This window comes from Leopardus geoffroyi, chromosome A1 (assembly GCF_018350155.1).
Source record: "Leopardus geoffroyi isolate Oge1 chromosome A1, O.geoffroyi_Oge1_pat1.0, whole genome shotgun sequence".
Lineage (NCBI taxonomy): Eukaryota > Metazoa > Chordata > Mammalia > Carnivora > Felidae > Leopardus > Leopardus geoffroyi.
In genome coordinates, this window is record NC_059326.1 from 135,698,511 (window position 1) to 135,723,653 (window position 25,143).

The 25,143-nt window shown below is 39.5% G+C and overlaps 2 protein-coding genes across 2 annotated transcripts in view; both read left to right on the forward strand.

Annotated features, from left to right (window-relative positions):
* Nucleotides 1-1,814, forward strand: part of SLC30A5 (solute carrier family 30 member 5) — a 35,206-nt gene extending 33,392 nt beyond the window's left edge. Inside the window, exons 15-16 of the mRNA XM_045446080.1 lie at nucleotides 3-131; nucleotides 971-1,814. Coding sequence (XP_045302036.1) covers nucleotides 3-131; nucleotides 971-1,141 — 300 coding nt within the window. The 3' untranslated portion in view covers nucleotides 1,142-1,814. The remainder of the gene's footprint in view (nucleotides 1-2; nucleotides 132-970) is intronic.
* Nucleotides 1,815-15,260: 13,446 nt separating this feature from the next.
* On the forward strand, nucleotides 15,261-23,521 carry CCNB1 (cyclin B1). Its single transcript, XM_045446103.1, has 9 exons — nucleotides 15,261-15,487; nucleotides 16,104-16,274; nucleotides 16,372-16,524; nucleotides 19,229-19,411; nucleotides 20,888-21,046; nucleotides 21,255-21,491; nucleotides 22,014-22,154; nucleotides 22,779-22,889; nucleotides 23,290-23,521. The coding sequence occupies exons 1-9, from the start codon at nucleotides 15,467-15,469 to the stop codon at nucleotides 23,395-23,397; spliced, it is 1,284 nt and encodes a 427-aa protein (XP_045302059.1). The 5' UTR covers nucleotides 15,261-15,466; the 3' UTR covers nucleotides 23,398-23,521.
* Nucleotides 23,522-25,143: the final 1,622 nt, after the last annotated feature.

The following is a 25,143-nucleotide window of genomic DNA, read 5'->3' on the forward strand; positions in this document are numbered from 1 at the left end:
AGATACAGAAAATTGAAGGATTAATATCATACCGAGACCCTCATTTTTGGCGTCATTCAGCCAGTGTTGTGGCAGGAACAGTTCATATACAGGTGGCATCTGATGTGCTGGAGCAAAGAATAGTACAGCAGGTGATCAGCTTTTCTTTTTAAAGTAATTTCAGTTGAGTTAATTTATGCATAAATTTGCACACATCATAAATTACACAGTTCAGTAATCATTTGACTGTTCAAAAACATCAATCTTTTGGCTGTCTAAAGATAATATACCTTATTTTTTACATCTAGATTTGTTTTCTGCCCAAAAATGGTAAAAATTAAGTTTTAGTATTTAGAGCACAAGCTTAAGGTAATGTTAAAATATCACTTGTGATCCACCTTGGTTCCCAATAGGTTATCTAGAAATTAATTATTATAAATATAGCTCTAGATTAATAATAATCACAATAAAGTTGGCAAGGTATATGCTATGGTTGGAGGTAAGAATCAAAATAATTTTAATATCCCTTTTCTAAACATACCAAATTGGAAACAAAAGCTGTTTTTCTTTTCAAATTGGAATGTCAGGTCAGTAATTTACAGGTCTTCTAAAAGATTATATTTAACATTTTACCAAGTAAATAATAAACATTACTTTGAGGATTATCTTTTTTTTTTTTTTTTAATGTTTATTTATATTTGAGAGAGAGCATGGGCAGGGGAGGGGCAGAGAGAGAGACAGAGACAGAATATGAAGCAGGCTCCAGACTCTGAGCTGTCATCACAGAGCCTGATGTAGGGCTCAAACTCACGAGCTGTGAGATTATGACCTGAGCCAAAATCAGATACTCAACCTACTGAGCCACCCAGGTGCCCCGGGGATTATCTTTGACTATCTGTGGCTATGAAAAAAATGTCCAATCAGTTATTTGAGACATATGTACTAAATGCACTAATCTAAATGCTTTAAAATGTATGGGTTTTTATAACAGGTTACAGGAATACTTAAAGATGCTGGAGTAAACAATTTAACAATTCAAGTGGAAAAAGAGGCATACTTTCAACATATGTCTGGCCTAAGTACTGGATTTCATGATGTTCTAGCTATGACCAAACAAATGGAGTCCATGAAATACTACAAAGATGGTACTTACATCATGTGAGATAACTCAAGGATTACCTCTGGGGTATGGACAATGAAGATTAAATTGCTCGGTATTTATAATATTGCCAGAAGGAAGAAAATTGCACATAATTGTACAGAAACATTTTGCTGTATTTGAGACAAATTCTAAAGTTCCCTACTATTGGATCAAGGAATCTTTCATAAAGGAAATTTAAATACAGAATGGAGCATTAATTGTACAAGTAAAATAATTACTTGAATTACGTGTATAATGAGAATCTTAAAATTTGAACATGATGTGTCACATCATCTTCGAAAATGAACATATAATGATGGATTCTGGTGAAGACCAAAATTACTTCTGTGTGTTTACTTTCTGTCAGAAAACATCTCCATTGTAAATAATGTATTTACATGTTTATTACAAAGACCCAAATGAAAAATTTTTAGTCAATTTTTTGCATAGCCCTAGGATAAAATAGGAATAAAAGTTCTATATTTATGGATTTTCTGTATATAAAACTGGTTTCTAATTATAACTTAAATCCATTACGTAAAAGCTGTATTGCCACTTTAAATGTAAACTAAATTATTTAGGAGAAACCAACCACTGAAATGAGACAAGCTGAAATGAGAATAGGGAATTAAAACATTATTGATGTATTGAAAACCAACCACTCTGTAAAATAAATTTTTTTTACTTTTGGTAATATTTGCAAATGAATAATTACTTTATTAGGGTAAAGAATTTTACCAAGTTGTGTGCATATTATTCGATCACTTGTCTTCTTCCTCTGTAGTAGAATGTTCCATTTCTTGTAATGCATCTGCCATTCCAAGTTGCTTATCAAGCTGGTATCCACGCAGTGCTAGGGTTTTCATCTATTCAGTTAGCTCCATATTTTGTGGAATAGCCAGTTGAGAGAATCATAGATAATTGTCAATTCATGTTTGAATTTTCTGCCTTTAGACTAACGTAATTTTTTTTTTAAGTTCTGGAACATGTAGCTCTATAAGAAATATCAAAGAAAAGGTAGTTATTTTAAAGTTTAGTAGGTAAATCTTGTCCATAAGTATTTGGGCACCATGACATCAAAATACTTACCCTGTAACTATTTTCTATAGCAATATCTAATTTATATTTTTTCATTTCCAGTTTAAAATGAATTTATAGTCTGAAAAGACTGTATGATAAATATATTATAATATATGCCGTTTTATGAACACCAAAGAATGTTGTTCAAAAGACACTTTTGAATACCTATTTATAAACAGGTGAATATTTTCATTCTTATAATAGGAATTTTGATAAGTAGGATGAATTAATTTTAGTATGGTTACTATTTTCTTATCTATACCATAATGGCAAACATGTATTGTAAATCATATTTTTATCTTACCAATTTTAATATGTGAGAGGTTTTAGAAATTTGTTATAAGTTATTTTGATATTCTTTGTCTTATCTTTACACATTTTCTGGTCCAGAATCTTCAATACATATTAAAATTTTTGAGTGGTGGGAAAATAATCGCATATTGATGTTTTAATGCAATTTTGGTTTGTTAAAAAAAATTTTTAAATAGATAGGTACAATAAATATTGCACCATTATCAAAATTGTCATTTCCCTTTGGAGGCATATAAACAGCAGGAAAGTTAAATTACCGTGATGAGAGATAAGGTGAGAGAGAGGGCAGGGGCTGAAGGTTAAAGGATTGCAGATGGAAAGCAGCACCAGTGTTAAGAACACGAGGGTACTAGGTCTAGCTCATACAAAACCATGTGATTTGAGGTAAATTAGCTTCTCTGAGTATCTTTTTTTTCCTTATACGTAAAGTCAGAATAAAATTTCAGAATCGTAGGGTTATGAGGAGCAAAAGGAATAATGTATGAACAAATAATGTAAGGAAAAAATTTTCTTAATGAATTGAAAGTTGAAAAGGGCTAAATAAAGTTGAGGTTTTCTTACTATTTTAAATCTGCCTTTAAAGGTAGCTTTCAATTTGTCTGTTTTTTTCTATTAAAATCAGCATTCCAAGAGATTAACTACATGTTAAATGTATGAATAAGTTCAAAATAATACCCCAAACAGTAGCCTGTAACAGTTCATTTGCACCAAGAAGAATGGTTATGGTTGTTTACCACACCTACTAATTTTTTCCCCCTTCCCTTTATTCCAAGCATTGTTTTTCCCTTATTACCAACTTGGGAGCTCATGATTTCCACTTAGAATTAACTTTGCATCTGTTATAGTATAGATTTATTGTTCCTTTTACATAATAATTGATAAAACTATTGGGGCGCCTGGGTGGTATCTGACTTCAGCTCAGGTCATGATCTTGTCGTATGAGAGTTCAAGCCCTGCATCAGGCTCTCTGCTTTAAGCACAGAGCCCACTTGAGATTCTCTGTCTGCTTATCTCCCTGCTCACTCTCTGTTTCTTAAAAATAAAAATAAAACATTTAAAAAAATAATTTAAAAAATTAACAAACTTTACATTTTTCTAATCATAATAGAATAATGAAGCTATATATAATTAAATATCTGTAACATAGGATTCGTTTTACTTTAAATTTAGATTATCATTCTCCCCTAAAATTTTAATGCAGAGACGTTTGTTTTTACTAGTTAATGGTCACATTGTTCAAAATTAAAGAGTGAATGGCAAAAAGCTTCACACCTGTCACTCAGATACACAGCTCTCCCTCCTCTCTAGAAATTACCACACTTGGGGCACCTGGGTGACACAGTTGGTTAAGTGTCTGACTCTTGGTTTTGGCTCAGGTCATGATCTCACAGTTCATGAGTTCAAGCCCCGCGCTGGGATCTGTGCTGACAGCCCAGAGATGCAGAGCCTGCTTAGGATTCTGTCTCCCTCCTTCTCTTCCCCTCCCTGGCTGGCTTGCTCTCTTGCTCTCTCAAAAATAAATAAATATTAAAAAAAAAAAAAAAGAAATTACCACTTTTCAGTTTCTAGTATATCCTTCCAAATACCTTATGAATGTGCAAATATATGTATGTATTATTTTTCCCTTAGAAATTATTCCATACTTGAAACATTAAGTAGCATCCCCACTTTTTTCCTCAGCTGTGTAGCAACCCTGTGATTTAGCAACCCTGCATTTTTTTAGATTGGTTCAAATGTTTTGCTATTACAGACTGCTGATATGAGTAGCTTTGCATGAATATTGTGCATATGAGCAAGTAAATATGTAGAATGTATTCCAACATGCAGGAGTTCAAAGTCAAAGGGTTTAGAGCTTGAATAAATGTGAAAAATATTACTAAATTGTACTCCATAGAGATTGTAACAGCTTACCCTTCCATCAGCAATGTTAGAGGTCTTAAAATATTTTAAGACCAGGGGTGCCTGGCTGGCTCAGTTTGTAGGGCATGTGACTCTTGATCTCAGGGTGGTGAATTTGAGCCCCATGTTGGGCATAGATATTATAAGTAAACAAACAAATAAATAAATCTCACCTAATAAGAATTCTAACAGTTAAAAAAAAGAATTTTAAGACAATAAAATTCTTAAAAATTTAAGAATTTGGGGGCAAACATTTCTTATAGCCCTAATTCATGTGCAAGTTAAATATGCAGAGATTATATATAGATGCTAAACTGAATTCGATTATAAAACCACTAGTGTTCATTTTTCAGAGTGACCTTTCAGAAGGAAAATTTTCTAGTAAATAATGTATAATAAAATTAAAATGGTAAAGTTGTATTTTTTTAATCAAATTTATTCTATGACTTACTTGTTCCTTGTATCCACAGTACCATTTCTGAGACGGATAATATTATATTGTCTGCATATACAAATACAGTGTTCTGTTACATGTTTTTCTTTTCTGATATATTTGTTGAGGTACACTTAGGTACACAATGAAATACACAGATTTTAAGTGCTCAGTTCAGTGAGCTCACTCGAAGCAAGTGGGAGGGAACATGAAACATGCAGCCACTTTGGAGAACTGTTTGCCAATTTCTTTTAAAGTTAAACATATATCTCCCCTGTGACCCAGCAATTCTGTTCCTGGGTATTTACCCAATTTACCCGAGAAATGGAAAGTTGTGTCCACAAAAAGACTTGTATAAGAATGTACCTAGTCATGATATCCAAATACCGGAAACAACCCAAATAGCTGTCAACAAGAAGATGGATAAATAAACTGAGGTGTCTTCATAGTAGAACAGTACTGAGCAGTTAAAAAAAAATTACTGTTCTAAAAATGTAGGTAAATCTCAAAAACATGTCAAGTGAAAGAAGCCAGGTTCAAAAGAGTTCTTACTTTATGATTACCTGTATATGAAATCCAAGAGCATCTGGGAGAATCTATTTCCTTGCTCATTCAGATTGTTGACTGAATTCAGTGCTTGTAGTTGTAGGACTGAGGTCCCTGTTTCTTTGTTGGTATCCCAGCTTCTAGAGGCCACCTGCATTCCTTGGCTTCCTCCACCTCCAAACCCAGTACCATGGGTCATATGCTCCTCACCTCAAATCTCTCGTTTCCTCTCCTACTGTTGTATCTTTCTCTGACCTATTTTTCTGCCTTTCTCTTCTAAGGACTCATGTGGTTACACCAGGCCCATCCATGAAACATATTCAAAGGTATGTTCATATTCTTAGGTTGTAGGCATTAGGGCAAAGAAGTTTCTTTAATTTTTTATTTAATTATTTATTTATTTATTGACTTATTTACTTATTTATTTATTTATTTATTTATTTATTTATTTATTTATTTATTTTGAGAGAGAGCAAGGGAGCATGAGCAAAGGAGGGGCAGAGGAAAACGGAGAGAGAGAATCTTAAGCAGGCTCCATGCCCAGCACAGAGCCCAACGCCAGGCTGGATCTCACAACCATGAGATCCTGACCTGAGCTGAAACCAAGAGTCAGACACTTAACCAACTGAGCCACTCAGGTGCCCCAGCAAGGACATCTTAAAGGGAAGTGGCTCATTCTGCCTACCACATGGTTGGCTTGGGGAGACGGAATTTATTGAAAAAGGGGCAAGGGGCATCTTTTTGAAGTAATGGAAATGTTCTATATCTAGATCTAACATAGGTGTATATAATTGGCAAAATCCTTTAATTATAACATATATTATTGCACTTTTGTAAGTGTACCTATAATTTGCTGAGTATTCATTTAGAAGCTACTATATGCTAGGCACTGTATAAACAGTTTACATAATCATCTCTGCATTTTTTTTTCTCCTCATACTCTGGTGTTATCATATACTAAGTTTGCTTTAACTGATCTAGTTCAATAATGCAGGCTGGTGGAGAAGATTTTTTCAGGTACATTTTGTTCCACTTTATTGCCATTTTCCACTTGAATTTAAAGACCAAGGAGATTTCCCCCTGCAACAAAGTATAGTACACAGATCTATCAATGTTAATACTCACCTAGTTACGGGAAACATAAGAAAATAATAAATTCAATGGTTTATGGCTTTTTAGACATTCAGTAAATTCATTCATACTCAACAAGAATTTGTGGGAGTCCTTCTTACCAAGACATGGCTATAGGGATAAAGTCATAAGTGAAACAAAGTCCTGCCCTAATGGAGCTGACTTTCTAATCGAGGAGACAGACTAATATGTGAAAAATAGTTTGTGATAGTTGAGAAAAGCAACTTATTGGCCCCTTATCGTGTATCAGATGGGCAATGTTCCAAGCAACAAATACAGAATTACCCCCACTTTCTTGATGAGGAAACTAAGGCAGGAAAAGGTTAATTTAGCTTGCCCCAAGTCATACACCTAGTAAGTGGTAAAGTCGACTTTTCAAACCAGGCACTCCGGTTTCAGGACTAACACTCCACTGGAGCACAACACAAGGATAGAGAGTAACATGGTGCTGGAGAATGGCCAAAGAGGATCTCCGTGGAAGAAAACCTGAGAACCTGATTTAAGTAAGGAGGCAAACAATATCTAGAATTCTAGACTATTCTATCCATAGCCAGTGTTCTAGACTGAGCATCAAATGCAAGGCATCTGGGGCAGGAGGTGCTTAACATGCTAGAAGAAGGGCAGGAAAACCAGTGTGAAAGCAAATCAGGCAGGTGGTGTGGTCAGGACATGGAAAGCCTGTAGAGGGCTTGGAGGAAGGGACTTACTGAGCTGATAGGTTTCAAGAGGATCAGCGTGGGAGAGTGACAGTGCAACCTTGAGGAGAGTTAGAAGGCTTTTGCCCAAGCCCCAGTGAGAGAGGATGGTGATTTGAACTATGTGACATGTTCATTGCCTCATATTTGTAAGTTTGCCATTTAAAGTAAAAAAAAAAAAAAAAAAAATCAGACACAAACCCTTTCTTCAACACACTCGTTACAGCAGAGAAGATAAGATGAAAATAACTATAATTCAAGATTTGGAGAGATTTGGTGCCATAAGGGAGTGGTAAAATTCAGTATGGAGAGGTCACTTTTAGCTGAAGGAGGTGGCATTTGACAAATCCAAAGAACTGGTGGAAATAAGACGGCAAGGGGCTTAATTCCATCAGAGTGAACTGCATAAACCCATTAGTATTTCAGTTTTGCATAATCATGGCTTTCGCATATGAAATTCTTAGGCCTGTGATTAGAAGGTTTAAGAGGAGGGCGCTGAGGGTACTTGAATACCAGAGTACAAGTTAACCATAGACCTCTAGGTAATCCTATGGGGGCGTTATTGTCTAGCCCTGTGAAAAACGTTAGCTAAATGATACATACTTTTCAAGTGGAGTGTCCCATTTGGGTTTGCTTTGATTTTCCATAGAAGCAAGATAGGAATGCCTAATCTGAAAGGCTGCAAGTTGATACAGTGGGCTGGACACTGGCCTAGGAATCACCACAGCTGTGATCTAAGGGCTGGTCACTTGTTCTCAGATGTAAAATGATGGGGTTTGGATCCAGTGAACATAAGATTATCCCTTTCATTCCTATGAAATTAAGGCAATAGTTCTATTTATTTTTTATTTTCTTTTAAGGTTTATTTATTTACTTTGGGAGAGAGAGAGTGAAAGCAGGGAAGGGGCACAGAGAGAGGGAGAGGGAGGATCCCAAGGAGATCCACACTGCCGGCACAGAGCCTGACCCGGGGCTCAAATTCAAACCCTGAGATCATGACCTGAGCCCAAATCAAGAGCTGAATGCTTAACCTACTGAGACACCCAGGCGCCCGAAGACAATAGTTCTATTTTTTTATATAATTTTTTTAATGTATATTTTTGAGAGAGAGAGAAGCTTGATCGTGAGCAGATGGGGGCAGGATCAGGGAGTGGGGAAGAGGAGGGGGGGAAGGGAGCAGAGAGAGGCAGAGACCCAGAATCGGAACTCCCAGACTCCAGACTCTGAGCTGTCAGCACAGAACCCAATGCAGGGCTCGCACTCACGAGCCATCATGACCTGAGCCAAAGTCTGTCACTTAACCAACTGAGCCACTCAGGTGCCCCAAGGCAATTGTTCTAAATTAATGTACGGGAACTTTTTTGTTAAAGGCACCTACCTATTTAGATAAAAGATGCATTAATAGCCTAATATGTATAAAGCAGAGTGGATGACGCAAAGAGGTCTGATAGGGCCTCTGTCCTTACAGTAAAGCAATAGTTACTGAGCATATAAAAATAAGTGAATGAGGGGTGTCTGGGTGACTCAGTCGATTAAGCATTGACTCTTGGTTTCGGCTCAAGTCATGATTTCTGCGCTCGTGAGTTCAAGCCCCAAGTCAGGCTCTGCACTGACAGTGCAGCTCCTGCTTGATGTTCTGTGTTTTATATATATATACATACATATATATATAGATATATATGTATATATATTATATATACATATATATCTATATATATATGTATGTATATATACATGTGTATATACATTATATATACATATATATGCATATATATGTATATATAATGTATATATACTATATATATACATATATATGAGAAAGAAGAGATTGATATTGGGAAAAAGACGAAGGAAATATCGCTCTGAGTTCAGAAGAGAAAGAAAACTCTCCTGGGAGATTAGAAAAACCTTTATGGAGAAGAAGGCATACATTGTTAATAGGAAAAATCAGTGGAATTCACGATGGTTTTGAACTAGACTTGTCCTCATCCTGGCCACATGACAAAGCGGCTTAAACTCTGAGCTTCAGCTTCCTCAGGAGCATCACAGAGTTTTTGCAGGATCAGTGGCACCTTTCATCTACTCCCCACCTCTGACTCTACCCAACAGCTGATTGTAGAGTTCAGCTGGGCACCATTGCAAGACGTAACTTGTGCTGTAAAGCTTCTGCTCTGGACCAGCCCCCAGGTTACTTAACCACAGTCTCAGAGCCTCAGGCTACACAGCTTTACTAGACTACTCACTCCACAAAGACTGACTACTGTGCAGAGGAAGTCAGATCACACCGGTAGTGGACTGCAGAAGAGAAGCCTGACTTCAGTTTCCAGGACTAGCACAGGCCCTCTCTCATTCTCCCTCACGCCTCTTTGGCCCTTCCTCTTCATTCCCTTTTATCTGCCTCAGCCTTCTTGGCATCCCTTAACTCAGCACAGTAACTAAAGTTACTACAAGGACTGAAATTAGGCCTTGGAGGCGCCTGTCTGACTCATCGGAGGAACGCGTGACTCCTGATCTCAGGGTCGTGGATTTGAGCCCCATGTTGGGCATAGAAATTACTTAAAAAAAATAAATAAACTTAAAAAAATTTTTTTAATGTTTGTTTATTCTTGAGAGAGAGAGCGACAGAGCCCGAGCAGCGGAGGGGCAGAGAAAGAGGGAGACACAGAATCCGAAGCAGGCTCTGAGCTGCTCAGGCTCCAGGCTCTGAGCTGTCAGCACAGAACCTGACGCAGGGCTCGAACTCACAGACCGTGAGATCCTGACCTGAGCTGACGTCGAGTCGGACACTTAACCAACTGAGCCACCCAGCACCCCTCTTCCCTTTATTCTTAATGTTATATGCCAGCACAGCGTGTTATGGGATCAGTGTTTTGTTCATTTATTTTGCAGAGTGATCAGATGTGAATTCATGAAACTATGTTCTTTGGTCCTGGGAAGTTTTCTTGTATTGTTTATTTAACAGTATCCTCTGTGAATTTTCTCTGGTTTATTTTTCTGGAACTATTAGTTGTATATTAGACCTTGTGGAATGATCCTCTAATTTTCTTTTCTTTTCTATAGTCCATCTCTTTGTCTTTTTATCCTTTTTTTCCTGGGAAATTTCTGTGACTTTCTCTTTCAAACCTATTGCATTTTTAATTTTTGCTGTCATATTTTTAAGCTTGCAGTGCTGTCTTATAAACTTACTTGTGGATGCATTATTTTTATTTTTCTGATGATATGGGTGGTAACTTTTTTTTATTTTTTAGCTTTCTACTTGAATTGCTTGTTCATTTGAAGTTTCTTTTTGTTTGTTTTGGTCTCTTTCCTTCAAGTTGGAGCATGTCCTCAAATGTCTGGTGCTCAATGGCTGGCTATTAATAGTTTTTTTTTGTTTGCTTATTTGTCTCTTATTTTATTTTTTTATACTTATTTATTTTTCAGAGAGAGAGAAAGCACAGAGGAGGGGCAGAGAGAGAGGGAAAGAGAGAGCATTCAAAGCAGGCTTCACGCTCTCAGCACAGAGCCCGATGTGGGGCTCGAACCCACAAGCTGTGAGATCATGACCTGAGCTGAAGTCGAACATTTAACTGAACTGAGCCACCCAGACTCCCCAGTTTGTTTGTTCTTTAAATGCTTATTTATTTTTGAGGGAGAGCACACCTGCACATGTGTGTGAGTGGGGGAGGGACAGAGAGAGAGGAGGACAGAGGATCTGTAGCAGGCTGTGTACTTACAGCAGACAGCCTGATGCAGGGCTCGAACTCACAAACCCTGAGATAATGACCTGAGCCAAAGTTGGATGCTTAACCAACTGAGCCATTCAGGCGCCCCTGTATATTAATGATTAAGAGTAAAACACTAAAATTGACTAGAAGCCCTGTGTCAGCATGCCAGCATGTCAAGCAATGAGCATCACTTTCAGGGTGACCCAGCCATTTCTTTGGGTAGTCTACCCATCAGTATTTTTGAGATTTTTCTTTTCTCTTGGGCAGGTCCACTCCCCAGAGAGGCAAGGCCTTATCTCATTTTGGAGGGTGTAAGTTCAGCTACCTGCATTTAGGGGACTGAGTGGAAGAAAGGAACTGGAGGTCTCGCCATTTGGTGTGGAGAATTTTACTTCATCCTCTCTCAACTTGCCCAGCACCTGAATCCAGAGTTCCTTTAGTTCAGCCTCTCCAAACATAAACTTCCAGTCAGCTGGGACCAGAAAGACACTGTGCTCTCACTGCACTCAAAATGTGTAGGAGGGAATCAACTAATTCTGTTTCACCACTGAAACAGTGTCTCACCACCATTTTCATAGGTTCCTGGTACTCCCCATTCCTGAAACCTGCCGGGGCCTATAGCAAGATTCAGTTTGCTTCTTGGTTTCCCACCACTAGCTTAGATTTCAACTTTCTTGGGCTCTCTGGTACTTCCATTACCACTTTTTGATTTGCTTTCCTGCTTCCAAAATGTTGGCATTATTATCTCCTCACCTATCCTTGAGAGTTATGCGTTTCACTGTCTTCAGGGAGAAACAGAGACTATGTATATTCAGTCTGTCATGTTAAACCACTATTCCCTCAGTGAACCATCGCCTTCTGTTTTCTGAGACACCTCTGAGACAACACTGATCTCCAACCTCTCTGATCTTATTGCCCAATTTTCTTAACGGACTTCTCCCATTTGGTTCAATTTTAAATATGGAGTGCCCCAGGGCTTGCTCTTGGCATCTAGGCTTCTTTACATTCCTTCTCTGGATGACCTCCTCTGTGTTAGGATTTAAATACCATTTACAGCCAAAGAAGACTTAAGCTCCCTCCCTGGGCTCTGCCTAGTGGGCCTCTCCTCCCCCATACCTTTAAGCATTCCAAATGTAGCAGAATTCTTGATCTCCTACTCACAACCTGCTACCCATTAAAAGCTGCTCATCTCTTGGTCTTTCTGTTTCAGTTACTCAGGTCAAAACCTGGGAGTTACACTTTACTTATTATTATTTAAAGTTTTATTCATTAAGTAATCTCTACATCCAATGTGGGGCTTGAACTCAAGACCCTGAGATCAAGAGTCACATGCTTATCTGACTGAGCCAGCCAGGCGCCCCTGGGAATTACCCTTGACTCCATTTTCTCTCACTCCCAAGTATGTAAATCATCAAGACCCAGCAATAGTCTTTTTTTTTTTTTAATAGATTTTTTTAATGTTTTATTTTTATTTTTGAGAGGGAGACAGAGTGCAAGTGGCGGAGGGTCAGAAAGAGAGGGAGACACAGAATCCAAAGCAGGCTCCAGGCTCCAAGCTCCAGGCTCTGAGCTGCCAGCCCAGAGCCCAATACTGGGCTCGAACTCACGACCCTGAGATCAAGAGTCGCATGCTTATCTGACTTAGCCACCCAAGCGCCCCTCCTACAATAGTTTCTTAATGGATCCTCTGGCTGTTCTTTTCCTTCCTCCTGTTTCCCTCCTCCTCCCCACCTACATACATTATCTCCACAGTAACTAAGGTAATCTTTTTGAAAGATGGATTATGCCACAGTTTGGCTTGAAACCCTCCAAAAGCTTGCACTGCATTTACATAGCCCAGACTCTTTACCTTGCTTTACAAAGACTTGTGTAATTTTATTCTTTCTAATTTCTTCAATCTCATTTTCACTCTATCCCCCATACTCTAGCTACACACTTTTCTGAATATGACAAATTCATTGCTATCCCTGGGTATTTAAAAGGCTATTTCCTCTATCTGGAATGTTCTCCTTCTTGTCATTTAAACCTCACCTTAACCTAGGAATTATGTCACCTTCTCAGACCATCCCTGACTACCAAGTCCAAGGTAGCTACCAAGTTACTCTATTTATATCACTTTCTTTTCATTCTCTGCCTAGCACTTAGTAGTATCTGACTTTTCTTTTTTTCACTTTGTTTACTTATTTACCTGTTCTCTCTCTCTCTCCCTCTCTCTCTCTCTGTCTCTCTCTCTTTCTCTTTCTATCTCCCTCTTACTGGAATATAAGGTTTGTGAGAATGAGGATCTTCGCTGTTTTGTTCAGAGATGTATTCCTAGCACTTAGAACAGGGCCTGGTATGTAGTCAGCCCTATTGGCCAGAGGAGAGAACATTGAGTTCATTGACTTCACACTGTATAGTTAGTTCACTTAGGAGAAAGACACACACATTTTTAAATATTGTAAAGAAAGGAGGTGATCCATGGTACTTAATGCTAATTAAGCAAAACAAACAAACAAACAAACAAAACTAGCATATTGAATGAGTCTATAGGTATGTACATAGTTGGCAAGATTTCTCAACTCTGGCTCTACCAGACTATTGACATTTTGGGCTGGATAATTATTTGTGTATGTGTTTGGGAGGGTGGGAGCTGTCCTATGCATTGTAGGAAAAGCTATGGGAACTGTTCCAGATAAAAGGAAGCTAAATGCAACATCTGGCTCTAGACTGCATCCTCTACTGGAGGAGGAAAGATGCTGTAAGTGACATTATTAGATCAACTGACAAATCTGGAATATAAACTAGGTTGCATTTAATATTGTAATAAAGTAAACTTATGGGGCACCTCAGTTGATTAAGCTGCTGACACTTGATTTTGGCTCAGTTCATGATCTCAGGTTCATGAGATTGAGCCTTGAGATAGGCCTTGTGCTGATAGCTCTGAGCCTGCTTGGGATTCTCTCTCTCCCTCTCTCTGCGCTCTTCACCTGCTCATGTGCATGCACATGTGCACTCTCTCTCTAAAAATAAACATTAAAAACAGTATACTTATGAAATTGATAACTGTATTGTGGTTATATATGAGAATATCCTTTTTTCTTAGGAAATGCACACCAAAGAATTAAGGGATAAAGGGCCGTAAGTATGTATAACTTACCATCCAATGTTTCAGGAAGAAACGAATTTTTCATAGAGTTTATTAATTTTGAGACAGAGAGAGAGAGAGAGAGAGAGACTGCAGGCAGGAGAGGGGTAGAGAGAGGAAGAGAGAATCCCAAGAAGGCTCTGTGCTGACAGCAAGGTCGATTTTGCAAATCCCGAGATCATGACCTGGGCCGGAATCAAGAGTCAGAGGCTTAACCAGCTGAGCCAGCCACCCAGGTGCCCCAGGAAGAAAATTTTTATATATAGTGAGACATAGAGATATATATAGAAAGAGAGAAAAATAAATGATAAAGCAAATGAAGTAATATGTTAAGGGTACTTGAATCTGGGCAAAAGGTATATGTATGTTCTTTGTAATAATTTTGTTTGCAACTTTCCTAAATTTGAAATCATTTTCAAATAAAAAGCTAAAATAAAAGATTGGCTTTGGGAAGCAATTGGATTAAAGTAATCTGGCGGGTTAAAAAGCTGACAATATTCTTTTTAATGTTTACTTATTTTTGAGAGAGAGAGAGTGAGTGAGTGAGTGGGGGAGGAGCAGAGAGAGAGGGAGACACAGACTCCAAAGCAGACTCAAAGCCAGACTCAAAGCCAGCACAGAGCCTGACGGGGGGCGGGGGTTCGAACCCACGAACCGTGGGATCCTGACCTGAGCCGAAGTCGGACGCTAAACCGACTGGGTCACCCAGGCGCCCCGAAGCTGACAATATTCTTAACATAAAATTTGTGCTGTGGAAACTTCAGGGATCCAAAAAATAGCCAAAGTTTCGTTCCCACGTAATTCATTTTGTGATCCTGGGAAAGTCACCCAAACCCTCTCTGAGCTTCAGTTCCTCCATTTGAAAACAAATGAAAGATATTCAAATCAAATGAAAGAATGTATTTTAAAGCCTTTCCTGCTACGGTCCACGGCAGAAGAGGAAAGTGTGTAACAATAAGCAAGATTAGAGCCATAACTGCTTCTCAGTTTCTCCAACTCTTGCTGCCGCACTGGCACTTTTCAGAGGCCACCAGCCACTCCCTGGGCGAGCTCCCACTGCGCTCAAGGTCTCCCCTCCAGGCCGGCGGCACACTGCCTGCTCGCCTCTCCAGGTGGCAGCACAGCTGCCAGAGAGCAGAGGCCTGGCCCCGCCCCCTCTCGAACGTCTCCGCGGGATCGCCCAGGAAACGCATTCTCGGAGGAACAGGCAGCCGCCAATGGGAAGGGAGCGAGTGCCACGAACAGACCAATGAGGAGGGAGCAGCGCGGGGTTTAAACCTGAGGCTGGGTACTGCTCCTCCCGGCGTGCTGCGGAGGAACGACTGTTGGTCTGCGGTGCGTTCAGGTCCCCGGCTCTTCGGTGGCTCCCGTGCTCTGCTTCTCCCCGTTGAGCTGCTGCCTGGTGAAGAGGAAGCCATGGCGCTCCGGGTCACCAGGGTGAGCTGCTGCGGACGATGAACAAACGCGGCCTTCCTGGCTTGCTGCGTGTCCTCGCATCCTTTGTCGCCTGCCGGAGGCTCTCGAGCGGACCAGGGCAGCGATTTGGGGAGGAGGACGGGGGCGGGGGGGATCGGTGGGCCCCTGGCTTGGTGGGGGAGTTAGGTGGACCGACGGAGAGAGGAAGAGAACTGGACCAGCCTTGGATAAATGCTTGCCGCGAGTGGGGAGGGCGATGGAGGGTCCACAGGAAACCTCTTTTAAAATGTGATAGAGGGCCCCAGAGCCGACACCCACCAACCTCATAACCCCCTTTCCGGAGAGAAAATGCCTGCAATTGCAGGCTTTTCTATTTCCTTTCAAATGTAAATTCGTGGAATTTTAGGGTCGGCCAGGACTAAACAGACAACCCCTGAATAGATGAGTGAAGAGGTTCTGGGAAGAAATTGACATGTCACAACCGAAGGGTAGATCCTGGAACCCCGGTTTTCCTTGGGAACCCTTTTTTTACAGCCAACTTTTGTCCTGAGAGCCTCTTTCTTGCCCCACCTTAATTGACCCTTGACTTACTCCGCTCTGATTGGGCCAGCTCTGAAAGTGGTCTTGCTTCTTTCAGAACACGAAAGTTAATGTTGAAAATAAGGCAAAGATCAGTATGGCAGGCGCAAAGCGCGTGCCTCTGGCCACTGTTGCAGCCTCCAAGCCGGGACTGAGGCCAAGAACAGCCCTCGGAGACATTGGTAACAAAGTCAGTGAACAGCCACAAGCCAAATTGCCTCTGAAAAAGGTAACTATCTCTTCCTGATCTAACTTCTCTGTAAGAGTCCACCTTACAGCTGTGACCCTTGATGCAGAAACAGTTCATTTTCTTCTTTCATCCACAGGAAGCAAAAACTTTGGCTCCTGGAAAAGTTATTGCTAAAAAAATACCAAAACCTCTGGACAAAGCACCCGAGCCTGTGTCTGTACCTGTGCCAGAACCAGAGCCAGAACATGAGCCTGTTAAAGAAGAAAAGCTTTCTCCAGAGCCTATTTTGGTAAACTTACTTTGGTTTGGTTGTTTCTTTCCCTCATTTAATAATAATAATGTGGAATCAGTGTTTGAACAAATAGTAATAATAGTAACATTTATAGAGTGCTTAGCAGGTGCACTTCAAATACATTTAACTCCCCCAATTTTTAATTTTTTTTTTTTTAATGTTTATTTATTTTTGAGAGAGTGTGTGTGTGAGAGGGGGAGACACAGAATCCGAAGCAGGCTCGGGGCTCTGAGCTGTCAGCACAAAGCCTGATGCGGAGCTCAAACCCACAAACCCAGAGATCATGACCTGAACCAAAGTCAGACGCTTAACCAACTGAGCCACCCAGGCGCCCCATAACTCACCCAATCTTTGTATGGACTCTCTTACTTGTATTACTACCTCTACTTTTTAGATAATGGCTTAGAGAAGTATTGGGTAAATTTTCTAGAGTCACACATCTGATCACACATATGGACTTAAACCCAGGCCATCTGGCTTCAGAACCTAGGCTCTAAATCGTTTTGTTATACTGCCTCCCCCCGCTTTTATTTATTTATTTATTTATTTATTTATTTATTTATTTATTTATTTTAAGTTTATTTGAAAGAGAAAGTTCTCTCAAAGGGGCAGAGAGAGGGAGAGAGAATCCCAAGCAGTCTCCATGCTTTCAATGTGGAGCCCACTGCGGGGTCAAACCCTCGAACCATGAGATCATGACCTGAGCCAAAATCAAGAGTCGTTGGAAGCTTAAGAGACTGAGCCACCCAGGAGCCCCTCCCGCTCTTTATTAAGGGTATTGATTTATCATATGTGCATGGATCAAAGATTTTACTGTCTTTGGTACAAGCCATCTGACCAGAATTTATTGACTGAAACAGATGATCTTGAATCCTTTTACTCCCTAATGTGGCCACTGAATAATTAATAAGCCTGTAACACTGGAATATATAAAAGTGTAAAGCAGAAAGAAAATGTAGATTTTCAGAGTAGATAAAATGAGTTAACATTTGGCCTCAAAAACTAAAATTAAGAACTTAACTAAACATCAGTCATGTAAATATATCCACTCCTTTGAAGGAGAAACAGGGCCCCTAAAAGGGGCTTTGCTGAATTTACAAGGAACTGCATTTAATGAAGCTCTAATTTTATAAGAATACTTTTTTTTTTTCAGTGTTTATTTTGAGACAGCACATGAGAGAGAGCAGGGTAGGGGCAGAGAGAGAGGGAGAGACAGTGAATCCCAAGCAGGCTCTGCACTGAGAGTGCAGGGCTCGATTTGGGGCTCGAACCCATAAACTGGAGATGACCTGAGCCAAAGTTGGACGTTTAACAGACTGAGCCACCCAGGTGCCCCTACAATGGCATCTTTAAATTAAAAAACAAAAAGTAGGTGCCCCTGGGTGGTTCAGTCAATTGAGCATCCCACTCTTGATTTCTGCTCAGGTCCTAGGATCTGCCAGGGTGGTGGGATTAAGCACAGGCTCCACTCCTAAATAAAAAATTGCATGCATACATACATACATACATACATACATACATACAAAACAAAGTAGTTAAAACCAGTTGAGAAAATGATCTGTAAAAGTCATTCAGCCTAGCCCCTTATATCTAGGGTGGGAGATCTGAGGCTGTTGCTTTAGTATTAACATTCTGGACATGACACATGAAACCTATAGCATGTACAGTCATACCAACTATGTGTGGTTTCCTTGAAAGTCCCATACTGATGGTCTTTGCTGTCCCACTTATTTAAAAAAAGGCCTTTCCTACCCTCGCATTCTTTTAGCTAGTAATCTTTTCATCTTTCAAAACAGCTCAAACATCAACTCCTGAAATTTTCCCTAACTTTCCCCACCCCTGTTCTTAGACTCTTATCTCCTCATTTTATTTACTTCTGCCTTCTAAATTCAAATCCCTTTGGGGTGCCTGGGTGGCTCAGCCACTTGAGTGATCGACTTCGGCTCAGGTCATGATCTCACAGTTTGTGAGTTCAAGCCCCATGTCGGGCTCTGTGCTGACAGCTCTGAGCCTGGAGTCTGCTTGGGATTCTGTGTCTCCCCCTCTCTCTTCCCCTCCCCCACTCATGCTCTATCTCTCTCTCAGAAATAAACATTAAAAAATAAATTAAAAAATAGATAGATTCAAATCCCTTTGAGGACACTGTAAAGACCATGTCTTGCACAGGGCTTGACTAGAAGAACATGATCAATGAATGTTTGAACAAAGGGGAAACTGGAGCTTGAAGGAAATGGTTAATGATAACAAATGAACTCTGTTAGTCCTTGGTAGGCAGGACAGACATTGTGTTTTCCTGGGCAGTGAGAAGCAGTCCATGTTTTGAAATGAAGACAAAAGACTCATTCATTTGGATTGACTTCACATGACACTGATAAACAGATTGGTTATTTACTCATTTCCTTTAGAAGAAAGTCTAACATGTGATTTTGTTTGCTTTTTCTCTGTTTTACCCATTCGTGTCGAGGTTCTACTGATTTCAAAGTGGCTCATTCTGTTTGGGCATTTCACTTTTGTATTAATCATGTCCTGAAGAGAAACTGAATAAATTTGAAAAGAAACTAATTTTCCTTTAAGGAAATGAATTGTGAATTATATGTCTCTTTAGCAGTTGGTCTGTTGAATTGATACCAATAATTTGGCCTTCATTCCCAGATGGTATGCTTCTCTTTGCTATTATTTCAAAAGGTTTCTCTATTTCAAGGTTGATACTCCGTCTCCAAGCCCAATGGAAACGTCTGGATGTGCCCCTGCAGAAGAATATCTGTGTCAGGCTTTCTCTGATGTAATTCTTGCAGTGAACGATGTGGATGCAGAAGATGGAGCTGATCCAAACCTTTGTAGTGAATATGTGAAAGATATTTATGCTTATCTGAGACAACTTGAGGTCTGTATTACTTCCAGAATATTTGTTTTTCCTAAATGGTGCTTAGCTTTATTAAAGATATTTTACTTTGTTTACAAGAATTCAAGCAGGATGTAAGTAGCGTTTCTTAACAGGTGCCACTTGGAAATTCTTCTTCGTGGGGTACCAAAAATCAAGTCCCCAGACAAACCAAGGATATCTTTTGTTTGCCATTTTGGACAGAGAAAATTCAAAGTGACACTGGGTACTGCCCGAATGCTTTTTTTTTTTTTTTTTCTCTTTTTCAAAAAAAAATTTTTGATGTTTATTTTTAAGAAAGAGAGTGCAAGCGGGGGAGGGGCAGAGAGAGAGGGAGACATAGAATCTGTAGCAGGCTCCAGGCTCTGAGCTGTCAGCCTAGAGCCTGATTCAGGCCTCAAACTCAACGAACCACGAGATCATGACCTGAGCCAAAGTCAGATGCTTAACCAACTCAGCCACCCAGGTGCCCCCAGAACCCTAATGAATGCCCATAGGTTAAGGATGGGCAATTCCCAGGCTCTGTGTTTGAGGATTAGAGGCAGGAGGTAGGCCGTAATGGAGAATATGCCGAAAAACTATAACCACCAGCAACGCAAGGCACTTTGGGTCCTTGTGGCTGATGTGCATGTAACACCAGGGAAATTTTTCTGTGTCTGAGAGTACAATAAAAAAGTTTTTGGTTTTCTTCCACTTCATATCACTTCTGAAACTTCATATTAGTGGCATATGCCCTCTGCTCCTCCTGCCCGCCAAAACAAGGAAGCATTCTGTATGCTAACAAAAAAGCAAACAAGCACATTTGCCCAGTTGTGTGTTTATAAGGCATTCTCTTCTTTCAGCACCATTTAACATCTTTTCTCTCTTGTCTGGTTCTTCGGGGCATCCAAAAGATTTTCTATACAATTGTTCTGTAAGAAGACTTCCTTGCCAGGACCAGGCTTCCACTTTGGGTTTCATCTCCCTTTTTAAAGTTTTCTAACTTTGGTGGGGTGGGTTTAGCAGATGTATGCGTTGGTCCTTGATGGTTCATTCTTTTTACCTATGGTGTGTTGAGGGTTTAAATCCTACAGCAGGAGAGTGGTAGCATATAGGTTCCAGCTGATCTGGAAAATAGCTGGTGCTATTTTTCTCTACTTCATAAAGCTCAGGTTCTGGGTTTATAGTCTTAAGTGAAAAGATCTGAGATGATGGCAAGATATCTTGGGGTTGAAGTGGTTACAGAGTGTGGGCAGGTAACAGTGATGGTAAGTTGAACTTAGTGAGATCTGCCAATATGAAAAATCTGTCAAACTGCCCTATTTAATGTTTGCTTTCTTCCTCAGTGATAGAGCTGTTTGTAGTGACAGTATGAAGAATTAAGTTGACACCTGTTAGAGATTCTAAATGCTCCATTACTGTTCTGTGATGACTAATATTTTTGATCAGAAATGTCACAGGGAGTCTTGCTTCTAAAGGATAATCAGCATTCTTTTGCAGGAAGAGCAAGCAGTAAGACCAAAATACCTCCTGGGTCGTGAAGTCACTGGAAACATGAGAGCCATCCTAATTGACTGGCTAGTACAGGTTCAAATGAAATTCAGGTTACTGCAGGAGACCATGTACATGACTGTTTCCATTATTGATCGGTTCATGCAGGTGAGCATAATTCAGTACTCCATTCCAGGGTTCTAGCTGAGTCCTAAGAAACAAACTTCTCCGGCTAACATCTGTCTTGTGGGGTAGAGTGTCATTAATTGAGATTTTGCTATTAGAATGTTTTTTCCCATGTTCCCTTCATAGCTATGTTGTCTCTTTTTTTTCAAGTACATATTAGTTGTTCATCAGGTTGGAATTCCCATTGCAGAATAATTGTGTACCCAAGAAGATGCTGCAGCTGGTTGGTGTCACTGCCATGTTTATTGCAAGTAAATATGAAGAAATGTACCCTCCAGAAATTGGTGACTTTGCCTTTGTGACTGACAACACTTACACCAAGCACCAAATCAGACAGATGGAAATGAAGATTCTAAGATCTTTAAATTTTGGTCTGGGCCGCCCTCTACCCCTGCATTTCCTTCGGAGAGCATCTAAGATTGGAGAGGTACAGATTTCTTGGATAATCTTTAGTATGGGACATTATGAAATATTGCTAATCACAAAGATCTGATTCACCTGACTTATAACTCTACATGAGGAAGACATCAAGATGTTCTTTATTTCCAGTCAGGCTATGTATTAATGTTTTCATTGAGGCTTTCCATGGGTAGTTGAATTTGACAGTTTAAAAAATTTTTTTTAATGTTTATTTTTGAGAGAGATATAGTGGGAGTGGGGGAGGGGCAGAGAGAGAGAGAGAGAGAGAGAGAGAGAGAGAGGGAGACACAATCGGAAGCAGGCTCCAAGCTCCCAACTGTCAGCACAGAGCCCGACGTAGGGCTTGATCTCACAAACTGTGAGATCATGACCTGACCCGAAGTCAGATGCTCAACTGACCGAGCCACCCAGGCACCCCAGCATTTGAGAGTTTATAGACAAATACTTGTAATTATAGTTAAGGGGTATACTGGTTATTGCCATAACAGAATTCTGACAAAAGCTCAGAGACCTGTGGGTTTTGTTTCAGGTTGATGTTGAGCAACATACTTTGGCCAAATACCTGATGGAGCTAACTATGCTGGATTACGATATGGTGCACTTTCCCCCTTCTCAGATTGCAGCAGGAGCTTTTTGCCTAGCACTAAAAATTCTCGACAATGGTGAATGGGTAAGCTCTTCCCGCCGACTTACATTACCCGAAGCTTTTAAATTTTAAGTGATGTTTGCACTAATACTGGACCGTTTTCATTAAAGGTCAATTCAAATGATTTCTAAAAATAGAGCATTGACTGAGAGAATGATTAAAAATGTTATCTTGTTTACTATGTGTTCATAAGATATTCCCACTTCCTTACCTAATTTCACCTTACACAGATGAAGACTCTCAGGCAGGTCAAATGACATGCTAGAAGTCCATTCATACTCCCTGATTCTACACATATTTCTCCTATGTGCCATGTGCTACCCTAGGCCTTAGGAGTAGTATTAGGCATGTGAATGTTGGTGTCAAACAATTTGGAGCCCAGCTTTGGAGGGTACACTAGTCAGCAATTAAAGAAGTTTAATTAGGTTTGAGCACATTAGTGTATAATAGGTTTAATAAGTACAGGGTCCTGGAGAAGCATGAAAGAAGAGTATTTGGGGAAGAAGGCATCTTAAATTTATCTTAAATTTCAATTATAATCAGTCCTACAGAATCCCTCTTCCTACCCCCTACTCTTGACTAACTTACAGAAATTTTCTGAGAACCATTCTTCGTGAGCATTTCTAACATTAACTTTTGTTGCCGTAGACACCAACTTTACAGCATTACCTGTCATACACTGAAGAATCCCTTCTAAATGTTATGCAACACCTGGCTAAGAATATAGTCATGGTGAATCGTGGGCTTACAAAGCACATGGTAAGTCAGGGGCATTGTAAGATGTTGGGAGGACAAGTGAAAATACTTAAGACTTCAAGTCTGTAAATGAATAGTTTATTTTCAAGGAGTTGATTTTTTTTTTTATATATAATGTTATTGTTTTAAGTGTCTTAATACTTGAGAGAGAGAGAACACCAAGAGAATGAGGGGGAGGGAGAGAGAGAACACCAAGCAGACTCCATGCTGGCAGTGGTGTGGAGCCCAACACAGGGCTCTGTCCCACGAATTTTGAGATCCGTGACCTGAGCCAAAACCGAGGCGCTTAACCAACTGAGCCACCCAAGTGCCCTTGGAATTATTTTAAGTGACTCTCTGTACTATTGGGTCTCACAAGGTTTTCCTTTTTCCCTTCATTAATTATTATGCTTTTGTCTTCCAGACTATCAAGAACAAGTATGCCACATCTAAGCATGCTAAGATCAGCACTCTAGCACAACTAAATTCTGCACTAGTTCAAGATTTAGCCAAGGCTGTGGCAAAGGTGTAACTTGTAAACTTGAGTTGGAGTACTATAATAACTACAAATAAAATTGGCACCATGTGCCATCTGTACATATTATATGTTACATTTACTTACTTTTAATAAAGTTTGTGGTCCTTTTTATTTCTTACACCTTAACTCATTTGAATGTGGCTACTTCCTACTCAAGGGTAACCAAAAAGGTGTGTTAAAGATACGATGGGGAATATAAAAAGTGCTTTCAGTTTATTGGGACCCAGCACATATATATAATTGTTACTTGTGTGGTGTTTGTTTTATGTACCCGGCTTTGCATTCTTGTATGTATTACTATGGTCATGAAGGCATTTAAAGCTGTTCTCTAGGGCATACTGCATGTAAGCCCAATTATCTTGGAGAATATGCTGCCTTATTCTGTCAAAGATCTGCCACCTTACCCCTAGTCCTCCTGTTTTCTGTTTCTTCTGGTGGTTGCTGCCATAAGTCTAAGTAGTTTTTACTTCTACCACGATTTCTTAAACTATCAACTTTTTTATTTGCAAAAATAAGAACTTTATATTCTACACTTTTTCACTTTCTTGATTGATCAAATAAAAGCAGATCCTCAAAACACATAAAAGTATCTAAAAAAAAGTTAATTTACTCCCCACCCCCTACTCTTACAGCTCAATCCCATCCATCTGAAGGCACCAACAACAGTTTGGGGTGTATCCTTCTTTCCTTCTATAAATACAAATATGCTTATAAATAAGTTGTTAGGGGGATTTCTAAGAAATGGAATCATTCTATATATAAGCAATTCCTTTTTACATGTATAGGCCTTACCTGTGTGTGGGCATTTCCATTCCATAGTATGGATAAACTATATAGGTTATCCATTCTATTGATCTTCAGATTGCTTTTCCTCTTTGCTCCTACAGATAAACCTGTTGATCATTAAATACCATGCTTTCCTTTTTGTACTCTGGGTTCTCTAGGTATGTGCATTCTAAGTTTTGGCAGGTGCTGCCAGATGACTCTCAAGTGTCATCAGCAATGTACAAAAGTGCTGGATTTCTCTGCTTCCTTGCCAGAACTGAAGATAATGATTCTCCAATTTCTGTGAATTTGGCAAGAAATAATCTAAGTTGTTTGCTGTCCTAATTTTTTAATTCTGATGGCTAGGTTGAATAAATTTTTGTTGACTACTTATCGATATGTAAGGTTTTTCCATTTTGTCATTTTTCTTTTGATTGTTTATGCTCTTTTGCCATGCAGACACTGAAGTTTTTATATTGTCAAATCTTGTTTTCTACAGTTGCTTTTGAATTTTCAGTCTTAAGATCTACTCCATCTCAAAACAGTAAACATGTAAAATTTGGAGTTTTCCCCATTTATATCTATAATCCCTCAATAAACTTCCTGTATATGGCATAAATTAAGACTCTTCCAGATGGGTGCCCACTTATGCCAGTGTCACATGATCAAGATTATCCTTGTCCAGCTGAATTGAAACAATTCCCATCTATTTCCTAATCTTTTTTCCTGTGATAAGTGTAAAACTATTATATTATCTGGTAAGGTGAAGCAAAGCACTATTTCTCAGATATTTGGGGGCAGTTTCAAACATAACAGAAAGTTATGTCCAGTTACCGAGAAGCTCCTTTGAGGTTTTGAGTATACATCATGTCTTCCCATCCAGAAGCATTTTTCTCCAAGATCTGTTGCATGCCCTCCAATGGAATGTTAGAATTTTAGTTCTATAATTACTGCACTTGTATTGTCAAGTTTATT